Source organism: Mesoplodon mirus, assembly GCF_964341445.2.
Source record: "Mesoplodon mirus genome assembly, chromosome: 2".
In the NCBI taxonomy this organism is placed as follows: Eukaryota; Metazoa; Chordata; class Mammalia; order Artiodactyla; family Ziphiidae; genus Mesoplodon; species Mesoplodon mirus.
In genome coordinates this window covers 20,711,993-20,737,237 of record NC_138977.1, presented here as the reverse complement: position 1 = coordinate 20,737,237, position 25,245 = coordinate 20,711,993, and the positions used below count along the sequence as shown (strand labels likewise).

The 25,245-nt window shown below is 38.8% G+C and overlaps 1 protein-coding gene across 3 annotated transcripts in view; it reads right to left on the bottom strand.

Moving 5' to 3' along the window:
• The window catches only part of UNC5C (unc-5 netrin receptor C), a 399,234-nt gene that overhangs the window by 31,117 nt on the left and 342,872 nt on the right, over window positions 1-25,245 (bottom strand). For 2 of the 3 annotated variants that reach the window (XM_082611395.1, XM_082611397.1), the window contains exons 8-11: window positions 14,842-14,898; window positions 12,657-12,848; window positions 11,297-11,641; window positions 8,157-8,244 (exon numbers count right to left, since the gene is read on the bottom strand). In XM_082611395.1, the coding sequence (XP_082467521.1) occupies window positions 8,157-8,244; window positions 11,297-11,641; window positions 12,657-12,848; window positions 14,842-14,898 (682 nt within the window). The remainder of the gene's footprint in view (window positions 1-8,156; window positions 8,245-11,296; window positions 11,642-12,656; window positions 12,849-14,841; window positions 14,899-25,245) is intronic. The other variant, XM_082611396.1, reaches the window with a different exon arrangement.

Genomic DNA, 25,245 nt, shown 5'->3' with positions numbered 1-25,245 from the left:
AAATTTATATTTAGCCATCTAATTTCACTTTAATTGTTTTAGGAAATTTTTCAGGTCATCTATTTCTTAATGCTATGTCTTTCCTCCACATATTGGCTACCTCTTCTAGTCTTTTATCTTCCATAAATTTGATATGTCTGCCATTTATGTTCTCATTCCAATCACTGATAACACTGTAATACAAGAACAGGGCAGAGACAGAGACCTTTTCAAGGACACTACTTGAAACCTCTCTCTAGTCTGACATCAATACTTTGAGTTTAGTTCAAACATAAACCCATTAAAATGTACACTGTCCAGTGCATATCTTTCCATTTCATTCACATGGATATTACAAAGGTCGTATCAAATTCCTTTACAATCGCCACAGTCACTTGAAATGGATTTTCCTCTAGTCTTTATCTATGGTTAATATATAAATACTACATAATCTAGAAGTTAGCTTCTATCTATGGCTTACCCTCACTTAACACTCAATGAATGATAGAAGCTGTTATTATTTTTTTAATATTGTTGGAAAACTGTTCTCCACGGATCTCTCATGTTTCTGCATGGTCCTGACTGTCTTTTCAAGACAACTGTATAGCAATCTCCTTGGAAGATAAAGATAGTGCTTACCTCTGGAGCAAATGGCAGACATGTCTACTTCCCATTATAAAACCCTCAGGTTCCCTAAACTCAATGGTATATTCCTGGAATGGAACCACTGAGTGTGTAGATGTCCTCTGACTGTCTTTACATCACCCTTTCAGAACTTGGGAAACTGGCACAAAAATGGAAATACTTTGGATAGTGCTATTGCTGTGAGCAATCAAGTATCCTTTGTCTCTGACTCAGGAGTCTTGTGTCATTTATCAGCATCTATAAAACTGTGGCAGCCAACTTGGTAGGTCACAAGTAAGGTCAAATCTTAGAAATTCCTAAGTTCTTGGTGATTATTATCATCAGTTCTAAGAACTCAGTTAAAATTTGGCATATTTTCCCCTTAGTAAAACTTGGCTGTCAGTGCTTCTTCTTTTTTTCTAAAATTTCACTAGAATCTCCCAACCTGTGACTTCCTTTTCCTCCTATCTAGAAAAAAATTTTTTTTAATTATCTCTTTTTAGTCTTTTAATATCATCTCCATTCTCACTGAAGAATAACATAGTTTTATGAAACCTAAAGTTATCAAAGTACTTGGAAGTGTACTTGTATGTGGAACTATAAGGCGAGTGGCAGCTGGAGAACCCGTCACTGTCCCCTTTTGGTTTTCATGTCCCCTTAACGCAATTTGTCCTCCTTGGTTCCAATCTGAAATTCATTCTCTTAGAATCTGAGTGACGTCTTGCTTTCACTGTGCCATAGTTGATAGTACACTATCTGCCTTCAACAGTAACTGTACTCTTGTTTAATTCTACTTTTCCTACTGGGGCAAAAAAAGCAATGGCTGCATTTTCCTGAGCGCTACCCTTACCTTTTAGTTACAAGTATACCTTGAGAGCAAGCATTAAACTTTTAAAGAAAGAGACTAAAGTGGAATACATTTCAAGTGGCCCTTGCAATAGAGTTGGGGATTGGAAACATCTGTCTCTCAGTCTGCTGTGAGCAGCCTGTGCTTGAGGCCTGAGGAGGAGGGATTTTTCTCATCACTGAGTTGGAACAGAAGGGAGAAGACTCCCTGCTGCGCTGGGGTGCTGTCAGACCTGCGCTCCCCTGGCATGCAATATTGATGGGCACCATTCTTGGAGGAGGGTTAGCAAGGGGCAGTAGGTGTCAAAAGAATTTATTAACCCAGTGAGGTGCAAGAATGTAATGAACAGGGAATTGGTGATGTGGAATTCATAACAGGGAATGGAAAACAAAGAAGTAATCATGATAAGAATCTTTTTGGGTTTTCAAGATGAAAGAAGTAGCACTGAAATTGGAAACATTTCCAAGCATATATGGAAGGAGCCACCTAGGGAAGGTTAAGATTTAACTATGTGAAACCAAAAATCCACATTTCCTTTATTTACATAAAGGGAGGATATTAAAATACATAAAACAAAAATAGTATAAAATAAATATAAAAAATCTGTTTTATGTTTTTGCAGAGAAGGGCTTTACTTCATTATGTCTCATGTGTTTTCTAAGATATTTAAGCAAGCATTCTGTAAATACTAATTGCAGATGATATGGAAATAAACTCAAAGCAAAAATTAGCTGCAGAAACAGCAATTAAGTAGAAATCCAGTAATGAACAATGATTAGTTTTAAAGGCTTTTCAAAGTCCAACAAGGATTATATCATGGTAAATGTCGGATGGGTTCTGAGGACTCTAGGACAAAGCCCTCGGAGAGTTTTAGTTTCCTGTCAGATTTTCTTATCCTTTGCTTGCTGTTATCAGTGAGGACAACTCCTCCTACACGTTAAGTGCACAATTCACAAAACTTTCATAAGAGCTATTGCATTTGCTGCCCAAGGCACACCTGTTAAGGTAGTCAAGATAAGTATTTATATTAACTTTTTTTTTTCCCAAAAGAGGAAACTGAAAGCTAGAGAAATTAACACACTTGCCCAAAGCCACAAAGCTAGTCATAGGAAAAGCTAGGATCCAAAAATAAGTCATTTGGTTTCTTTCACACAGTGGTATATTCTAGGTTGCTTATCTAGATTTACGGATTCTGTGATCTGTTTGCTAGAGCAAGCTCAAAACTGCTTCCTGAAAAGAATCTTTCTCCATCTACCTCTGTGTAGAGATGAGACGCCTTCTATTAACACACATGTCTTTTGTCAGGTCCCTCAGGATGACAATCCCACCCTAGGCTCAGCTGCCTTTTAAAGCACACAGTTTCATGTATAACCGGCAACTTGAAATACTTGCACTCTAGGTATCTGACAAGGAATATCTAACTCACTTGCTATCAAAAGATCAATTGAGCAAAAGAAAATATTTATGGAAGCCACTCTGAAGGGCGTGCCCCCATTTCCCCAGACAGACCAAAATGTGTCCCTGGATTAAGCTTGAACAGCTTAAATATTGTGCCCTGGACTGAACTGCTGAATCCTTGTGGAATTATTTTACTGAATTTATCCCTGGGCTTTATATTATCTACTCACACTGAGGGATACTAACAGAAGTAGCCCTATGAAGCTCACTGCTATTTTGATCTTTTAAATGTTGTTCACTGTATTAAAAAAAAATTTTTTTTTTTCTTTATGAGGAACCGAAGGAGAAATAATTGAGCTTCCTCTAGGCATATTTTTCCCTTTTGGACACATGGATCTTATAACCTACCATGTTTCCCTCTTGAAAGCTTTGAAATAGTAAATTCATGACCTATTAATAAGAAATATGCTGGGAATTCCACCAAATAGTTTATATTCTAACTGCTCACCTGAATTTATCTTATCTTTCTAATCTTATTTTTTCTATTTTCTCATTTTTTAATCCACTTATTTAAAAACAATTTTCCTCCCATTGAAAAGAATCACCTTGAATCATTTCTTTAGAAGTAGGACTTCAATAAATAAACACTGTGGAGAACAGTGAGAGAATAAGATTTAAATATACCTGGATTCCACACCCTTCCGCCCTCTACCTTCAGTCTTTTTATAGCTGTTACTTCAAACAAGAAATGCAGGACTCTACCTAAAAGGATAATATCACTGAGTTTCACTGAGAAATAATAATGTCACCTACTATTACACAAAGTTCCAAACAACACATTAAAATAAATGAAAAGTTTCTGCTATATGATTACATACAAAAGACATTTTGGCCCACTATCCTAACATTTTACTTTATTATTTATATTCAGTAAATATGATGATAGTCTTCATTGCCTCACCACTAACACCTTAAACGCTTCCTACTGGGATTTCATCCTTAAAAAAAAAATCCTAAAGGCAACCAATGTCCTAAAGTTGACGAATCCAATAATTTTTAAATTATCATTCTCCTTCTTTACAGTTTAATTTTAGGAATATCTCTGTCAATCACTCCTCCATCTTGAAAGTCTTTTTACCTTTGATTTTTTCCTATTATGATGACAATCATTCAGTCTTTCATTCAAAAATATTCATTGAGAAGCAACTATGTATTAATAAGCACCTCGCGAGATGCCAACTCTATTTATCTGCCTTATCCTTTCATGTTCTATTTAGTTTTGCCCATCGTACCCAAAGCTTAAATAAGATTATTTCCCAAAGTTGTTTCCCCAGTCCTCTTCTTTCTGCCTCTGAACTTTTCCCCTGGAAGATCCACTCACTGGTGACTTCCCATCTGCGTCTCCAGCAAGAATCCTATGTCCCCTTTCGCGCACACTGTGCACAGCTAAATCAGAATTTGTCCTTTCTCTCCTTGAACCAGTTACTGCTTCTGACCCCTTCGTATTGCTCTCACAATTTTCTCAGTGCCCAGGGCTTGATTCCTAAATACATTCTTTGTGTTTTGCCACACTTCTAATCAGTTGTGAAACACTTTTTCTTCTGAAACATATTTTTCTTTCCATTCTCCAGACTCAGGCCTGGCTCCTTCCCTCCACCCCTCACACCTTGATTATTGCCATGGGCCAACCAGGGGCCCCAGCCTTTGTGGGGGGGGTCTTTCTGTTTCCTCTACCAATTCATCCTGCACACCATCACCACATCAATCTTTTAAAAGCACTGTTATTCCTGCAGCACTTGACTGCTCAAAGACCTTGCATGGTTCCCCACAGTTTATATTTGGAATGTCTAAATTGATTTTTTGGCCTTTTGAGAAAACTGCTAGGCAAGTACAGAATACAGAGAAAGAAAAAATTAACGTTCATAACTTCAATTCATTTTTCAATAAGAAATGATGAAAGGCCAAGTTTCAGTCTGAGTCAGATTCATTTTTTTAAACTGCTGCTGGAAACAAGGCAAAAAGGTCCATGTTAGTGCTGTTAATTGTGGGAACTTTATCCATGGGGGGGGCGGTGGGGGGCGGTGGTGGGGAGACTTTGCAGCCCTTCCAGGGATGTGTAAAGCAGAAGTAGTAGAAATTACGAGCGCAGCCTCACAGCTCAGATCCCTTTTGGTCAGAGACAGCCTGTCCCATTTCTGCAGCTCATTCAGGCTGCTCATCTGCCATCCCGTGCTTTCTCTTAGAGCATATTCCGTAATGATAAGGCCCCCTCTTGTCACATTCACTTGCCACATGCAATTAAGTTCACACCTCCCTTTAGACAGTTCACAACACCAGATGACTAGCTGGATACCATCCAGCTGGAAAAACACCCAGTTTTGGATGCAATAAAGGCAATCAGAGAGAGGGAAAATGGAGGAAAACAATCAGAATTTTCCTATAAATGCCTTGAAGTAACATATCTCCTGTTGTCCTCACAGTGTCTTCTCTGAAAGAAGTTCTAAGATCAGGTGAGGCTAGAAAGGGTCTTTGGTGAGCAATGAAAAGAAACTGTGTCCCACAATGCACTGTAACAAGAAGGCAGAGGCTCTGTTTGTGTACTGGGTGCTATGGAGGAGGGATGGCATGTCAGCAGAAGAGCTTTTCGAGGAGATAACCTGGGTGTGAATTCTGCCTTCCCTCAGTTGCTAACTGTGAAACCTTGGCTATGTGACAATTTCCCTGAGCCCTAGTCTTTTCATCTTTAAAGGTGGAGCTCATCATAACTTGCAGAGTTGTAGTGAGGAATAAATGAAATTAAAGTTTATTGTTTTGTTGACTTCCTAGACTTAAGAAAATGTTAACACAGTTAAAAGTACATTGTGTGTGTAGATGTACATTGTAAATAGCACCAAAAAATTGAGGCAAAGCACATTCTTCCCGTATTCGAAAACTATCATCAGACTATCCAAAGAATTCACTCATGTCATTGACAAACAAGTGAAGTTCCAAGGTATATCTTTTTTGTTTCACTTTGGTCTTAAATGTAAAAGAAAATAACAATGAACATGCAGGTCAGAACTGCCTTTGTTCATCAATAACATAAGAAATTCTTTGCTAAATCAGATAGTAATAAAGCATTTATTCATAGCCTGATTTTGTCAAATTGTGGCTGAATTATAACCATAAAAGAGTTTGGCAAAACTCAGTGAAAGCCTTCTGGGAGAATCAATTGACTATACGAAATTTATAATAAAAAAGTATTGTATATTTTATCATCATTTGTCAAAAAAAAAGTATGCTGACTATATGGTAGCTATGTTTTGTATTATTACTATACCCTAAGACAACATTCTTGTCATTGTGTTTTTATAAGAAAAACGTATCTAGTTCACAACAGAAAATTAGTGGAGAGGACTTTCTGATTTATTTGAGACAATTGTCTTTTGTTTGTTCCTTGTTTCATGGTCTTCTGTGCGTATTTTCTTTTGAGATCTTGAGGTTCCTCTAGCTTCATTTTTATAAACAGAACTTCTTTGATGCATACCAAATTTAATAGAGTAATTCCCTCTGCACCTAACTTCAGGTGGTAGGCATAGCAAGAGTGATTTATAGTTTCCTTTTCTTTAAAGTCAAAGGCAGAGGAAACTAAAAGCAGAAGTGTCTGGCTTTATCAATTTCCTGTTTTCTCCCTCCTTCATTCAAAGTGTAAAATTATCCTGGTCAGGGTGCTGACTAAATTGTGGGAAGAAAAATCATATGAGGCACCTGAGTGCCCATGTCTTTCAGTTTCAGCATGCCCTGCAGCAGCCCCTTAAGGCTTGATCTTCAGCTAAAGATAATGGTGATCAGATGAAAAATAAGAGACCATGAACACCTCACTACGTCTCAGCATACAGCACAAGCCAATACTCATTTCCGCTTAAACAAAATGTCCATGTTGGCAAAAGGCCTTGAGGGATGGATGTACTTAGTTTAGTGCTAACCTTGACTCTGGACAAAAGAAAGAAGTAAACAAAAATATAAAGGGATCTTGGAGTCTGCTAAACTTCATTTCTCCTGCTGCAAAAGAAGGGCACTCTGAGGGCCTGTGAATGTTACTTTGCATTGAGAATGGAAAAATGAATATTTGATGTGAGCAAATACAAGCCTTTTTGTGATTTTCTGTTGCTCAAATTTAAGGCCCATGAATAATGCTCAAGGAATTTTTATTATTTTCTCAGACAGGCTAGCGTTTGTGTAGGTGAAAGTACACCACCTGAAGAAAACAATGTTCTGGCTCCTACAGATTATAAATACCAGCATCTCCACCTGAGAGTACAATGGAAGAGCTTTTCAGCTACTGAAGAACAAGACTAAAAAGAGATGTTTTTCTGAGGATGACAGAGGGGAAGAGAAAAGGTATAATGCCTTACAATGATAACTTAGCTCTACATTTGTCACTCATGCTTTGCATTCAGAGCTCAGGGCAGAGGAACCAATGCCTTTCCCCTTAGGAAAAGTAATGATAATTATATGTAAGGATCTTCATGTCAACATCATCTCTTATTTTAAGATCTCAGGGCACTTTAGAAGCATTCATCAGTCAGGCCTATAAAGCACTATTTAACACACACACTTTATGTGAGAACTAATCAAGAAAGACCAGAAACAATTTGTTAGAAGCCAAACTGAAAATTGAATGTAGGACTCTGAAACTCCTCTTGTTATTTTTACTTAAAGTAACTTCATCTTTACGATTATGACACATTCAAAATAGCCCTTAGATTCAATCTAGTTTTAATCAACCCTAGATCCATTTAGAAATATAGATTTTATACGTGCTAAACATCAGAAGGAGGTCGATAACACTTCAAAGCTAGAAGACAGTCCCAAAAAGAAGAATCTGCAGGTGAGAATAAAGTGCTAGGCTGAGATGGGGATGGCAAATCAGGGATTAAGGGGTTGTCTAATTCTCTGTGGCCTTTAACCCTATAATGGCAACAGGATGGATTCCTGAACCAGGCCACGTGAAGCTGATGTCTCTTTGCATCTCTTGCACAATCTATGGATCACATTTCTGGCCTTTTTTTTTCAGTTAATATGGCCACATTTCCACTTGGGAAAAGATCTCTGGCCTTCTGCCCATATTTAAGATCTGCAAAAGTGTCTGGAGCTTCAAAGATAAAGAGAAGTAAAAACTGACCTTTCACAGGGTCTCGGTGAAAAAGGACATGCCAGAAGCAGGGCAATAAAGACAAAAATATGTTGGGTTTATTCTTTCTAATGTACAATTCTCCTCCAAGTCAGACATTGGTAAAGTCAAGTGCACCAGAAAAAGCGTATTTACCTCGTATTTTCCTTCCTGTGTACAGTCACATACATTTCGTAGACTCTCCCTTGGGGAATGGCCCCAGCGGGAATCAGCAAGCTTACTCCTGAAGAGCAAAAGAGAAAAGCAGTCACATAAGACCTATGAATCCAAAGGGGACTTCACAGAATGCCTTTGAAGCAAGTGAAAAGGAATGAGGAGATTCTGCGGCCACATAGCCATAATCCTGCTGCTTTTTCTCTAAAGACATGTAAATATTCGTACCTGCCCTGCTTTCCTTCCTTATTGGCCTTATTTGTTACCACAGCCCCCTCTGAACTGTTATGGAATTACTTAAAGGAATGATGTAATTTTTAAACTCCTGTTTTATTTAAGGAATAGACAGATGGTTTCACTGTTGTTTTCCTTGTAAAAGGAGGGGAAAACCAACTGCTCTTAAAATCTCAAACAGCTGTAATGATGTAGCCTTTCTAATTAAAAAAGAAAATCCCCACAAGATTCAAAGTCAGGGAAATGCTAACCTCAACAGTATCAAAAAATGTTTATTTCTGAAGTATCTGGTTAGCATCCATGTTTTCCTGCAACAGAATAATAATTGGTGAAGAACTGCTTTCATCATACATAACTCTAGAGAGTGAACACAACTGCTAGTTTTAGTCACAGCAGGTCGAGCAAGTTTTTACTTAATTGCTAATTGGTGCATTTTGTAGGACTACTGGATTGAGCTCTAAGTTAACTGTGCTGATAGCCGTGGTTTGCAACTTGGGCTTGGAGCAAAATCACCTGCGGGTTTTGCTAAAGCACAGATTACTGGATCCTACGCCCAGAGTTTCTATTCAGAAGGTCTGGGGAAACTGTAGTTCTAACAAATCACCAGGTGATGGCAATGACGGTGGTCGGGAGACCACACTGTAGGAACCATGGGCTTGCACCACGGCGGTGTCATCAGAGAGTAATTCACGGTGGGCAGCAACTTGAAGATACTTAGCTCCATGATTTTATTCTAATAAATGCAGTTAATTTCAACTCAATAAAACTTTACAGACATGACTGTGAGGACAGTATTTTGCATGCTGTGAATGCCAAGAAGTAAAAGACAGCATTCTTGTCTTTGAGTAGCTTATTTAATTAGCAAGGCAATGGAATACGCCATATGAGCACAAGACAACAAGGAACCTGCCCAACCATGTTGCAAAGTCTCAAGAGTAAAGGACAGAGAGTTAAAGAGGTATAATTATTCAAAGCCTTTGTATATCTGGTGGAAAGTGTTGAGGCATGGCCTTCTTGAGAAGGAAAGTGACATGAGCCTTGTGGTGCTGTGGGAAGTGGAATGTCACACTCGTGTCAGGATGGTTTGGTGAGGCACAGAGTGGAAGCAGGAAGACCACACATGAGGCACCCAAGCCTCAGTATTTTTATTTTTTCCAATGGGAACAATGAAATGTACCTTTATGTTTGTTACAGGGATGAAACAGACTATGGATGTAAAGTAACAAGAATAAGGCCTGACACATATTAGGTAACTACTGTTACTGTATTAAATAAAATAATGCATGCAGATCACCGATGCCCAGAACATACTTAAAACATGCTAGCTCCCTCCTTTCCACTTAAGAACCTTAATAATAATTCATATGTGCAAAAGTGACAGATGTAGAAATGCAAAGGAGAGGTAGAATCCAGTGGATATCATGAATAAAACTGTCTTGGGAATAATATAATGTTTAAACAATGAAAGAACAATAGAGTATATTTTGATCTATTCATTTGGTAGCCTATTAAAAATATATTTAAAATCATGATTTTAAAAGGTATGCAATAGCATGAGAATGAGAAAATTTTGAATAAAAGCACTTTATGTAATGTGTGATCTCAGCTATGTAAAATATATTTTAAAAAAGGAAAAATGGGGGCTTCCCTAGTGGTGCAGTGGTTGAGAGTCCGCCTGCCGATGCAGGGGACACAGGTTCGTGCCCCAGTCCGGGAGGATCCCACATGCCGCGGAGCAGCTGGGCCCGTGAGCCATGGCTGCTGAGCCTGCGCATCTGGAGCCTGTGCTCCACAACAGGAGAGGCCACAGCACTGAGGGGCCCGCGTACCGCAAAAAAAAAAAAAAAAAGGAAAAATGATATTCCATTAAATATTTCAATTTATTAAAATATACTTTTAAAGATATGGGGTGAAAAATTGCCAAGGTGCTGAAGTGGGGGATTGAATGAGAAGAAGAGTCAAAGACAAGTTCATATTCAGATGTGAAGACCAACTGGTTCTGTATATTACTTGGCTCTATGGCTGTTTACAAATTATATTCTCTTCTTATGCTACATATAAACCTTAGTTCAAATTGTTTCTTTTTACTGTGTTCACAAAATAATCTGTCTGATCCAAAAGAGCTACTGTACATTTACAAAGGAATCCATTAAACCCTCTCATAACTGATAGTTCCCAGCCCATTGCTACTACTGATTAATGAATACCAAACTTTAATCAAACATTATGAGTCACTAACTTCAGTTCACTATTTAAGAGCATTATGGGGCTTATGCTCTAGAAGCAGATAACTAAACAAACTGAAAGCTGAGTAATACTACAAAAAGACAGGTGATGAAGCTGTGATTCTCGGTAGATATATCAGAGGTTGGAGTGAATACCTTATAAATACGTTGAGCCTGAAGACTGTGTAATAAAGAGTTAAGTTAACAAATGAAGATCTGATGTCTATTATCATGTCCTCTGATCATCTAAAAATTCGTATTCTGAAGTACTGCTTCCTGTAGGAAATTGGAACTGAATCAACTGATATGTTTTCTAATTAATTTATCCCTTTAAAGTGTGATGACAACAGTGAGGGCTTCTGGCTTAATGTTGCCTTCTGAAGTGCTATTAAAAAGAAGGTCAATGACAGTTCTAAATTATGCCTCAGCAGAAAGCTGTGAGTGTAATATTTCTAGAGGAAGTGTTTTCAGAGTTGGATGGAGAAAGATAAACAGTTTTGCTGATTTTGACTGAGGTAATGTTTGGTTTACACTGAAAGTAGATTTGTGTTAGACAGGATACATTTAACTTTTCAGGCCTCATGAAAACGAATAATAAAGATTTTGGCACACGAATAAGTTTTCAAGCTCTGTCTCTGCAATGTAAAGACCTTTAAGAAGTACCTGAATTGGGAATGATAAGGTGACCGCCGAGGGAGTTGAAGGTGCCAAAAGCAGTGCAGGATGGGTCCGTCTGCCTTGCTAGACTCTGATTCTTCAGGTTGAGGGCCTCATTCTCCAACAAGGATTGGGTCATCTGAGGGGACAGCTTTGATGCAAACTCAGAGAGGTCATCTTGGGGTGTGACAGCACCTGAGGTATTGTACACTTTGATTTTCAGGTTAGGCGGTGGATCCAGAATTGGAGAGTTGGTCATTGGGATTTTGTCCGAAACATCATGCAAGGCATAAACGGGTCCTCTGTACATGGCTGCAGCTGACGTGAGGTCTGGGGGTACTGCCAGGAGATCTGAGTCAGAAGGAGAAGGAACGTCCATTTGCATTCTTCATTCAGGCAACCTACACTAGCCAGACGACCCCGACACTTTCTGAGCCAACAGCAAAGCAAGTCAACAAATATTAGCACTGGATAGACTCTAAAATTCTGCTGAGAACAGGGCAATTAGATAACTAGGATCTGTTTTATTATTGGCTACAAAGAAACAGACAAGTTCATTCTGTATTTCACCTTGAAGTCTCCTTATTGTGTCTATGGTACTTAGTTATTTCAACAAATTGGATTCGTGATCCTCACTAGCTGACTAGGTAATAGTTTCTCTTGTCTATCCTGGATTTGGGTTCATCTGTAGACCACTGTATTCATAGCAATACAAGATGTCTTGTCAAAAGGAAAAAAAAAGGAAACTCAAGAAATCAATCAACCAATCTGTGTACTCTTCAAATAAAAGTTAAAAAGTATGACAGAGAGGGCTTCCCTGGTGGCGCAGTGGTTAAGAATCCGCCTGCCAATGCAGGGGACGCAGGTTCAAGCCCTGGGCCGGGAAGATTCCACATGCCGCAAAGCAACTAAGCCCGTGCACCACAACTACTGAGCCTGCGCTTTAGAGCCCATGAGCCACAACTACTGAAGCCTGCACGCCTAGAGTCAATGCTCCGCAACAAGAGAAGCCACTGCAACGAGAAGCCCGTGCACCGCAAGGAAGAGTAGCCCCCGCTCGTCGCAACTAGAGAAAGCCTGCGTGCAGCAACGAAGACCCAATGTGGCCAAAAATAAAATAAAAAAAATATTTAAAAAAAAAGTATGATAGAGCAACCTGTTAGAGAAGCGAAAAAAAAAGATCTGTGCACCTTGTCAACTCTAATTTGTTATAATCAACAAAACAGACGAAAATCTCTGTCTTCATGGAGTTTACATTCCAGCTGATGTGACTGCATTCCAACCTGGTGATTTCACTGATTTTGAAGACACACAGGGAGGTTGCTTACATGCATAAGTCCAAGTGTGAAGTGCAATGTCAACTGACCTTGCCTTGCTGCCTTGATGTTCACAGGCTGAAAGCCTCCATTGAGTGCAGAAGAGTCAATAATATCAGACTCAAAGTCACGATGATTCTTCCGATACACAAAGAGGGCCACAACTACCGAAATGGCCAGGCAAACTATCACAGCTATCACAATGCCAACATACAGAGCAACATCATCTGAATCAGGAGCAGCTAAAGGGGAGAAGGAAACATTGAATTAAATGGTTAGAGAAATTTCCCACAGTACACATACGTATTGCTATAATTTTTTTAGACATTTATTGCCTTTTTTATAGGTTAATTTCAAAGCTCTATAAAACTGTGGTCTTTCAGGGGGAAATTATCTCTGATTTCTTTCTCTTTCTTTCTCACTCTGCATCTATCCACTCACTAATCTATCTTAAATTGGGCAACATAACAGACCATTTATTACAAGGCGTAAAAAGAAACTGGAGCTAAAACCCTCTCAACCCACAGGAAAAAAAAGTGTATTACTAATTTCAGGTGGAAAAGTTTGGAAGGCAGCTTTGAATTCTCTTATAGTTCTTTATAAACATAAACACTCTATTAGAAACATCTGGCATGTTCTGAATCTGTATATTTATTGAACCAGAATATTTTTCTAAGTATCATTCCAAGTCACAAATTACTTTCCACAGCACTCTTCTCACTTTCCCCTAAATCAATGAAGGGGTGGGTGGGAACAGTGGAACTAAGCAAAGCAAACACTGGGAGCAAACATGTTGGGTTTGAAAGGTGTGCTTTCAGAAGACCCAGATCTGGGGAGCAGAGGTTAATGCTGATAACTCCAGGCTTTTGCTACAGATTCAGTATTACCTCTGAGAACCCTGAGCTTCTCACGGTTTCTTGTCAGAGATTTACATTTGAGCTACTCATTACTGGAATAAAATACAGCTCTATGGTGTACCCAGTAAGATAAAGCCCTGGTTCAGCGATCAGAAAGGTCAGCCTACTCCCCAAAAAGGCAATTAAGCATTTGATTAACATGGTGTGAGGTCAGCTGGGAGGTCTGTCTCTGGGTAAAGCAAGAAGAAAATCCTATAAATGTTGCATGTTGCCTTAGTGGCATTAGAACATGCTCTGATCCAACGGCAAATGGTGATAAAAGCTGATAATTTAAAGACAACAAACCGATAAAATTAAATCTTTCCTGAATCCCTCAGACATCTTTAAGTCTCTATTTTTAGTTTTCTGTGACCCACAAAAACTGTCAGCAAAATTAACCAAAGCTGTTCCCGTCACTGTGAAAGGTGATTAAACTGGTACTTCAGATGGTCAAGAACCACCTTTTTATGCTCAATTCTATACATGTGCATTTTGCAGGAAGAGGATTTTCAGGTTTGTAGGTTCCATGGCTTCCTAAAAGTCACGGAACCACTACTCTCTCCTAAGACTCACAGCCACGTGGTTTATGCGGTGAAATGACTCCTCATTTTGATTGCCAGTGGCCCACGTGATCACCCACACTCTCATGTCATGTATCTTCAACACACTAACAGTAAAAAAGAATTCCCTATGGGAAATCGCTCCATCTCTTTTAGGATTTTGTGTTTAAAGGTACTGTATGTAAAAGAATCCCTTCTTTTTAAACAACTGTCTTTCCCAAAGTTTCTATAATACCTGCTCAAGCATCAATCAAGTCAATATTGACGGATCTTTTCAGGAAACCAGTGACATACCAAGCCCTCCTGGTTGTGTGAGCTGACTTCCCTTTGCTGCTGGGTTTTATCTGAGGCCCTACAGCAGCATTCTGAACTCTGGTCAGAAAGTGTATCTAAATCCTTAATGTTTGACTTTACCAGGCTGTAATTACTTATTCAATATTCATGATTTCTAAATCAACAGATGTGCATTTTCTCAACCTTTTTCTTTTTAGCATTCGAACCCTGCCCTTTATTTAGATCCACATATTTCATGATATGGTTTGTCAGCTACTGGGACTTAAGCTTTGAATGGTAGACTGATAGATTTTAAAGCTGGCAGAGGCTTGAAATGACCCTTTCTTCTTTTCAGCAGTGAAAATCTAATTTGTTTTTCATGTTAGAATATATTAGGCGCCTATTTCCTGTGTGCACATCTGTGATCCAAAGAAAGGTAAACTTGAACTGGGGGCAATAACATCAAACGATTATTCAGCAACATAAAAACCAAACATCAAACTTACAAGAAAATCCATATTCATTCTGGGTTCTCTGCTCAGTTGAAATAGGATAAATGAAACCTTGAAAAGAAACAAAAAAATGAAACAAAAATGGGAACAAAATCAAATTAATGAGGGAAACAAAATGAGAAGCATGAAAAATGGTTTAATTAAAATAAAAGGAGAAGAAACCTGGGTCCTTTAAAATTCTGGTTCAGTACAGAATTATGATTTTGCATCTCCTGTCTGCTCTGGAGCCTCACTAAGAATTACTAAGTAGGCAGATTGAATTTCAGAGCCAAAACTGGTCTCGAGTCACTAACTTTGCAGTGCTTAAAGTCTTCCTTTTATTGAGCATAAACTCTAATGGATCTAATTTATTTCAGACATCAAGGGTCATTAGCATAAGGAAAATCTTTTTTCCTTATCCCTGCCATATGCCTTAATTCCCAGGACATATTCAGTAAGGGTCTAAACAGTTTTTTCCTCTTTTATTTAATCATAACAGCTTGCTCTCGGTCTAATAGAACTAAAGAAGGCCTGTCGTCATTGGTCAAAGGTTAAATACCCATTTACAGAGCTGAGCAAGACCACCTCTCCTCCTTCCATCTCAAATCTACCTTTTGGGTTTTCAGTTGTTTCTTGCCCCTCCATTTAATAGGAATCCAATAGGTTTTGCCCAGGGACTGAGCAGTTTGTCAATGCAATGGAAACTGGATGCTTTTTACTTGAAATCATTCAAAAATCAATAGGGCCTAGAGGTTATAAGGCTGTTTATTTTAGGGCTTCAGAGGAATAGTGTAAATTGGGCAAAATAAAAACCTCATCCCAACGGTAAATGCAGAAATAACACTAGCAATTTTATTTTTCTTTCTTTTTAGTGTATTCCAAGGAGGAAACTGATGATGATGATGATGATGATGATGATGATGATGACTGATGATAATAACAATAGATAATAGCAATAATGTGAAGTAGAAGATGGGGAGAAAACGTTTTTAAAATGTGGAACATAAACCTTTTGAAATGAAAATCTGTGGAAAAATTTAAAGTATCACATAGCTGGCACCCAGAGTTTCCTAATATTTAACATTCTGTAACATATGAATTAATCAAATGACACAGCACCATTTGGATTAATGGAATGAAGATGAATAAGAACCATGTGAATTAAACTTTCTGAGTAATACTCAAGGGCAAAAAATGTAAAGAAACTGCAAGAATCACAATTAATTGGTTCAAAATTAAAGGCCTCTAATGCTTTAACACTAAAGGTAACTCTAAATCGTGCCTTATGTAGATCTTCCGTAATTTGCTGAACACGCAGTTCTTACAAGCTATTTACCTATTTTGGGGAACTAATTCAGGAGAAACATGCAGTGCTACCTTAATGAAAGAGAGGTTTGCTGTAGCACAGACAGGTTTGCTCTCAATTAATTTTTAATGCTTTATTTTAGAGCAATGATTGCAACCTCCTATCAGTTTTATAAATATTATATTCCTTATTCCAGTTGTCTGAGTCCATGTATTAGGTTTGATTTTCATTTTTAAACACTTCTGTCTGGTAATAACCTTTTTCCATCTGTATTCTGTGAACTCAATAAAAGGACATCTGGGACAAACACAGGCACAAGAAAAAAGGTTATTTTTGAAACCCAAAGACTTAAGACAATATAATTTCACTGCTAGTACAGGGGACCAGATAAGTGATGTCATTGTTGTAGGGGTGATTTTAAGTGGAAGGATGTCAAAAGATTTTTCTTCTTTTTTTTTTTTCTTTGCACGTGAGAGGGCCCAGAAACAAGCGTAAAATAGGGTATTTGGGGATGGTCTGATGTTCACCCTGAAATTTTTGATAAGAATCAGGGTGGGCCTGCTAGAGTAAGCAGAAGAGCTGTATCTTGTAAAACCAGAAGCCTATCTCCAGAGAGATGGGTCTGAAATTTCACCCTGTGAAGCAGTTTTTGGTTTTCCTTGGCTTTCATCTCTACTTCCCAACAGAATCCCTGTTCTTGACAGGCAGACCAAGGAATAATAAAAAGGAAATTTATAATCTCTACTTTCCCATGTTTCTGTAGATCTGGACTGCTCAATAAAAACTTTTGTGCCTTGTGGTACTTTATCTGAGACTTCTATTTCCAGGCACAGAACTGGAATCTATTCATTCATTCATTCATTCACCTAACAAATACTCTTGAACCCTATTACTATATGCTGGGTTCGATTTTAGGCATAGGGGTACAATGACAAACAAGATGGGAAAAGTCACTGCTTTCATTCTTGTTTAACAGAAAATAAACAAGTAAACAAAATTATCAAGGTCATTTCAAATGCCAAAAAAGTCCTCTTGGAAAATAAAAGAAAATGTAATGTGATTGGAGATAAAAGAATGACCAACTTAGGGAATCAGGGAAGAATTTTCGGTTGAAATGAAATTTAAACTGAAGCTTGCACAAGGAGAAAGAATCAGCCAAGTAAAGATCTGGAGGGAACAATGTTCCATGAAGAGGGACAGTGGATGCGAAATTCCTGACACAAAAACGAAGCAGGGCTTCCCTGGTAGCTCAGTGGTTGAGAGTCCGCCTGCCGATGCAGGGGACACGGGTTCGTGCCCCGGTCCGGGAAGATCCCACATGCCGAGGAGCAGCTGGGCCCGTGAGCCATGGCCACTGGGCCTGCGCGTCCGGAGCCTGTGCTCCGCAGCAGGAGAGGCCACAGCAGTGAGAGGCCCGCGTGCCGCAAGAACAACAACAACAACAAAAAACGAAGCAGTCAGATGGTAGTGAGTGAAAGGAAAGAGGGAGGGGCTCAGCTCAGAGTGGGTAGCAGCCAGATCTTGTAGGCCTGGTGGCCCACCATGAGGAGTTCCAAGTTTATTCTAACTGAAATGCAAATCCTGTCATCAGACGTAATGCTGAAAAGATCACTTTGGGCAGCGAAGTGACAGAATTTTATGGATGGTTTCTACAAAACTTGGCCTGGGAGATGTCTATCAATGGGTGTATCAATATACTTAATGAAGTGTCTGCATGTGAGGTTCCTCTAAAATTAAAAAAAAAAAAGTCTATTAGTTATTTCTCACAGCTAATAGTGACCAATCTAGCCACACTGTTATTTTCCTACATGGGAAAATTTAAAACAGACAAGCAGTAAGTACACTCACCAGTGGTTCCACACCCCAGTTTACTCTGTTAAAGAAACACTGATGAAGAGCTTTGGAAGAGGCAACTCTGGAAAACGTTTTCCATCCTTTTCAAAACCCTTCTGCAACTACACAACTAAAACATCACTTAGGAAGCTGGGCATCAGAATAGAAGGGGATTACTGTTCTATCCCCCAAATGAGGGCAATATAGAATCACTTCCTAGAGTTTGCTTTTATACTTCTCCATCTGATCCGTCTTTCACGGAACAACAGGGAACATCTTCTTCAGTTAATGAGGTGATCCTGTTGAGAGCAGTCCTAGCAATAATGAAAACTCGCATCTCTGGCAGAACACAGTGCAAAATAATTGTTTTTAGTGTCACTATCAACACTCTGGTTCATAAGTTAGGGATTTCAGTTAACTTTCCTACTACTTGAAAGGCAGGTCAATTGAAAAAGCACCTCAGCGGTTGGCCAAGGCAGTGAAACTGAGTTTTTCAATCTCATGGACTTCAGGTTTGAATCCTAGCCCTGTCAGTTCCTTAACTATGAGAGCTTGGTCAAACTAAATACTTCATTTCTCTAAGCATCAGTTTTCTAATCTGTGTAAGGGATTATGAATATGCACTTCCATGAAGTTGTGGAAAGGATAAATGAGATTTATAAAGTGCTGGTACATTGAAAGCAACCAATAAGTGACAACCATATCAATATCCTTATGATGCACATTATAAGTACACTAAGACAATGGCTCTTAAGAGCAGTAGAGTTGATACAGCCTATTATTCAATAAAACGAGTAGGAAATTTGTTTGAATTTCAGGATTCCTAGTTATGACAGAGACAAGGAGCCCAGGTTTTTTTTTTTTTTTTTTTGTGGTATGCGGGCCTCCCATTGCTGTGGCCTCTTCCGTTGCGGAGCACAGGCTCTGGACGCGCAGGCCCAGCGGCCATGGCTCACGGGCCCAGCTGCTCTGCGGCACGTGGGATCTTCCCGGACCGGGGCACGAACCTGCATCCCCTGCATCGGCAGGCAGACTCTCAACCACTGCGCCACCAGGGAAGCCCTCACCCTCTCCTTTTAAAGAGGTTTATTCCTGGCCTTTGTGGCTTCTGGCAAAGATACAAGGGCATGTTTCAGAAGCAAATTTCCAAGGCCAGAGAGCAATTTGATACTAAAATGATTTCTCAACCAGAGGTGGTGCCACATCTAAATGGGGTGTTTGGAAATAGGGCAGAAGAGGTGTTTTTGCTTCTCATAATGATTAGGGGGTTGTTTGAGGCATTTGGTGAGTGAGGGCCAAGGGTACTAAATGTCCTGCAATGGGAGGAACAGTCTTGCCATGGAAGAATTGTCTGGAACAAGAGGTACCTCCATGGATAACAACTTTGAAAATCACCTCCCATGGACTGACAGAAGGAGCACAGAGCAATAGTGGGCTGTTCTTAAATAGTTAGTGAAATGCTTCTTATGCTAAGCCATGTCATAAGTGCTCAAAACATCCGTTTAAGAGATTATCTAGTTCAACTGTTTTTCAGACGAGGAGAATCAGTCCCCAAAATGGGAAGTGATATTTTAAAGTTAAGGAAAGTGTTGAGACTCAAATTTGGTTTCCGTCCTCCTGTGAGTAAAGCTGGCAATGTGCAGGTTTTGCACTGTCCAGCTCTGGGAGGCCCTGTTCACCGTTGTGTTGATTGTGGATCTGGATTGTTAATGTAACAATGTTGCGGCTGATGGTAGTTAAATGACTTGAGGAAGGAATGACTTTCCTAATTTTCACAAAGTCATCCTTTAGACTAGAGATGGGGTTTGCGCATATTTTCCAGCTGATGTTCAACTGTTACAAAAGACAAGAGCCCATCCCAAGCATCTTAAAAAGGAAAGTGAGCCTTCCTTGGTTTTATACAGCAGCAAGTAATATCAAGTTATCCTTAAGTAAGTACATGGCTCTTAATTGTGTAATGTCTGAATATAGCCTGTTTGGTGGGTTTATATTTGGGAAATCTCAGGAACAACACCAGGAGCTATATGCAAATCTTCATTTCCCTAATAAACACTAACTAGATATTTCTAGTCTTTTAAATTTTATTTTCATGCAATTCGAATAATAGACAATAGTAAAAATAATGATTTTATGACTAAATTTTTAAAAGATAATGAGAACTGTTTTTATGCCATAAGTAGTGTTTTGTTTGTTTGTTTGTTTGTGGTATGCGGGCCTCTCACTGTCGTGGCCTCTCCCGTTGCAGAGCACAGGCTCTGGACGCGCAGGCTCAGTGGCCATGGCTCACGGGCCCAGCCGCTCCGTAAGTAGTGTTTTAATAGAAAAGTTATCAAGCAAATATGCCAATGTGAGAAACATTAGAACTTCCGAGCATCACTAGCCAGGTTTAAATTCCTCAAAACCAAGTCTGTGCCCTTACTAACTCGCAAACCCCCAGGATGTTAGAGTTAAAATAGATCATTTTTAGAATTCCCTCTTCTAACCCCTCTGTACCTGCTGACGGAGGAGCCAGAGCACAGAGCAATGAAGGGACTTGCCTCACATCACAAAGCTGGTGAAACAGCAAAGCGAGGGGCAGATCCCAGCTCTTAGGCTATAGCCCCGTCATTTTTATACGTATTGTCTAATGAATAGATTTAAATGAGGAGAGACAAGGAAATAATAGAAAAGGGCTTGATATGTTCATGGCTTAATTTGCAATTCAGCTATTGAATGAGGTAATGCTAATTATTTAGACTAGAAAATAACCTCTCCATGTGAAATGCTATCATTGATATCCATGAGAAAGTTAAAACAGAGATTTTCGCCCTTAAATAAAACAACTTCTAAATAGTGTCTTCTGTTGCAAGTGTGGGGTAAGCAAAGAGGTGCACCATATTTGGGCATCTCTACTCTAATGTAATTGATGAGCCATGCTAGAATGATGTAGTTGTTAATGTATGATAATCACTTTGTATTTGGCACAGAACCTACCATAAATGTAAATATTTAAAAGGGAAACATTGTTTCCCTCAAAAATGATGCCAACAGGAAAAAAGGAATAAACATCAAAAATTGCAGGGACACTACACATAAGAAGAAAATCACATTTTAAAGCAATGAAAGCTGATCACCACTTGCTTTCAGCCTCCAAGAGCCCACATGGAAAAAGGCTTATTTCAAAATGAGACAGATGTGGGTTCATATACTGGCTCTTATACTAACTTGTGGATGCTGGTGGGCTCTTTCAATTTTATGCCTCGGTTCCTTCCTTACCAAGACAGAGCTATTATTAGCGGGATATCAAAAGTTCTGTTTGTAAGATTATTTTTTGTACCTTTTGAGTTTTATTAAGTTGAACTCAGGTCAATTTTGTTTCCGTTTCGCCACGTCTAACATAGTAGATTGGAGTTAGAAGCAATTAATGCCAGGGCCTTAAGTCATTATATTAGGTGGAAAGTGAATAAAATTAAAATTACATCTGCAATTCCTTTCAACTAAATTATATATATGATACAGTAATTTTTACACTCTCTAGAGTTTGAGAACCATTGAGCCAGATTTAAGAGAGACATAAAAGGAAAGTCTTTATGTAGCTGTCTTGGAATTAACTCTGTCTTTAGATTAGCTATCAAGTTTGTAGCCAAAAGGAAGATGGGTGGATTTTTTTTACGGTGTTCCTGCTTGCCTTCAAGGTTACTCATTATATTTCAATATGGAGCTGTGTCTATGGCCTTAATACATGTAAACAGATTTTATGATATTGTGAGGATTAAATAAAATAGATGATGAATTCATATCTCATATGGGGAGTAGTATATAAATTATGAATATGACATAACTCAATTCTAATTTATAAAAGCATTACGTGTGTTCTGTAAAAGCCCATGTTTTGAAATCATCAACCTTCTGGTTAGTTTTAGAATATTTATCTATCTGAAGTACAATAGGCCACTTCAGAAGATCTGTCCTCACTTTTATGACCCTAGCATTAGAAGAATCTCTCTTCTCCATGGATTTTCCTCTCTCCTTGACCTGGTTGCTTGGTCTTGCTTTTTGCCGGTGACCTTACACCAAGCCAACATATGTGACTTTTCTCATTCCAATTACATTTCTTCTGATGCAAATGTTCTCATTAAAAACCTCAAGGGCCATTCAAAATAAACATGACCAGATTTTGTTTTTTGTTTTTTTTTTCTTTAAGGTTGGTTCTTATCTAACCAGCCCATCAGGACTGCACTAATGATGTCAAAGGTCAGGTCTGTCAAAGACCCTCACAGTCATTTATTATAATTTACCACTCTTCTGAGGGTTTATTTATTGACAAGGGCTTAAGGAACTCCAAATAAATGAATACATAAATCCTAGGACATGACAACAAAAATTGAAAAGAACATTTGCTTATCACTGATGTCAGATATCTAAATTGCCACGGTAATTTGTGCTCCAGCCTTCACAGGACAGTGGGCCATGCTTCACTAACTGATCTACAGCCTTGTTCCTAACATTGACAACCACACCCTTCTGAAAATGAACAGCAGGGAATGGACATCTCAAATATAAAAACCCTTATCTTGTGACCCACAGAAGGTGACGAATAAATGTCTGAAATTTAATCCAACAGTTGAGTAAAATCAAACCCACAGATCAGCTGCCCAAGCATTTTCAGTGCAGTATTTTCTATTCCCATCAACACTCCTTCAGAAAAAGGATAAATTATTAAATCCAAAGGCAGTGATAAATAAATCCATAGTATTAAAGACATCTGATAGAAAAAGTAAAGTGATGAAAAGTCCTGAAGTAAAGAGGCCAATTCCTAGCATACACCACCCTATCTGCTGGGTTTTTAGGCAAAAAGAAAACAAGCAAAAGTGCTGGCCCTGTCCCTATGTGATTTTTTTTTAAAGGTTAAGAAAATATAGCAAATAACTTTAATAAGTAGCATATCAAATTAAGATATTCTTCAACTCTGCCTTATGATTTTTTCAAAAAGGAAGGAGAGAGACAGGAGATGAATGAATCTATCTGAAACGGCATAAATGCAAAAATGGGACTAGAAGTTAGCTACAATCAAATGACTTTTATTTGATGTATGCTGGGGCCTAGTACACATTACACAGTTTCAGACCTAACAATAATAGGGTCTATATAACATCAGATACATTCTTTTTCTTTTGTCTCACTTAGAAGCTAAGTTTGGCCCTATGTGATCTTGAAGGAGTCCTAGCTTTGCTGCAGTTGTGAAAGGTGGTACCTTCCTTAATCCCCTCGGAGTTTACTTTGCATCCTGGAAGCTGAAGACTTTGCATTTGTCCTCTCACACCCATCTGTTTGGGGCTCCCTTAGGTGTTCAGCAGGTTTCTGTGGGCTAAAGTTCCTAACCACATCCCTGCTTTCAAAATCGGGAAAATGTTTTACCAGAAAGGAAAAAATGAACAAGTAAACCACACTCATTATACCGGATACAGCACAGCACTGTGTTGGGCAGCCAGTCCACGGACAGAATATTTATTTGCCAGCTGGGACACTACGCATATCAAGGACTCTACAAACACAGCTATGACATCAACTTCTTCCAAACTATAGATACAAGCACTCACTGTCTGACACTCACAATTATGCTCTCCTATCAAACTGCTGTGTTGACAAGAATTTCACTGGAAACTGACTAGTGCCTTCTCAAATGCCTACCATGGCGGTGATAAACACATCATGCTCAAGTGAAGAGCAGCCTATTTGTAAAGTAAATTATTTCCTCACATTAAATGCACCTGGGATTCTGGGGGGCCCTGGTATGCAGTGTGTCCCACTACAATTCACACACAGAGTTCTGCCACTTCCTCTGTAAGTGAGAATGAATGGAAGAGCAGGGTGACATGTAAATTTTTTAATGAGTAAAAAGTGCTAAATTTGCAGACTGCATAACATTTTAATTTCCCACAGTCAGGAAGTTCACTGATGCAGACACAATTCTAGGCAGTTCTTGTTTGTAAATTGCAATTTCTAATTTGTCTACTGTTGGCATAAACCCTCTTCAGCAAGAAGGAGTAATTCTAAATTCAGATTTGAACTCTTACATATCTCTATGTGAGACTCCAATCTTCAAATGGGATTAGAAACCCATTTGTAGGAATAGCTGCGGTAATGTAATAATCTACCTGAGGGTATTCATAAGTATATATAATGTACCACTTCTGGATCAAACCACATACATAGTCCTTAGGTTGCTATTTTCAAAAGGAAGAGGTAAGCATGGATTAAACCATTATATGCCAACCATAACAGAGCAGATCTTACTACAAGTTCATTATAAAGATTATAAAAGTTAAAAGTTATCAGGTCTTGGTAATACAATCGTATTTCAACATACATGGTAAATACACTTATTGGCTTAGCATTTTGGGGGACTGTCTTAAGTGCTTTTTTTTTATTCTCTTGTACCTCTTTCTCTCTGTGTCTAGTGTGTCCGCTCTCTTTCTCCCCAAAACCATTTTATGCAAATCCTATTTCAAAACCATATGGCAGGGCTTCCCTGGTGGCGCAGTGGTTGAGAGTCCGCCTGCCGATGCAGGGGACACGGGTTCGTGCCCTGGTCCAGAAAGATCCCACATGCCACGGAGTGGCTGGGCCCGTGAGCCATGGCCGCTAAGCCTGCACATCTGGAGCCTGTGCTCTGCAACGGGAGAGGCCACAACAGTGAGAGGCCCGCGTACCGCAAAAAAAAAACCAAAAAAACCCAAAAAACCATATGGCAAGACTTGGAGCTACTTTCATATAATCTTAGAGATGATATAAAGAAACCTAAATGGGTACACAGCACAAGAGACCTTCCGTTACTGCCTTCTGAATAAGATACAGTATTCTATAGTATTGTTAAGTAAAAAACGGTCTTATCTATTATTAATGTTAACTTTCTTGTGTCCGAGATATCAGACACGTGTGCTTATTTTCAGTAGTGGAAAACACTCCAAGTCATCTACCCTTTCTTGTTCAATGCAATCCATATCTCTTAGCATACCTAAGAACTCCAATATTAAATTCTGTTTTCTAATTAACAATGTGCTTATAAACCAATAATGCCCAACTTCTTTCTGGTATATTAAGTGACTCTTAACAGTTTTGAATGATCCTTTAATAATGCATTCTAGTGAAATTACACCAATTCCTGGAAGTTCTTAATTTGAAAGTGGTGTCTCCAGTGTAAGAACTACTTTTCCAGACCACTGAGGATATACCCAGTGTAATATATACATGATATATGTTATACTTCAATAACTAATGTGTTTGGACAGCTTAAAAAT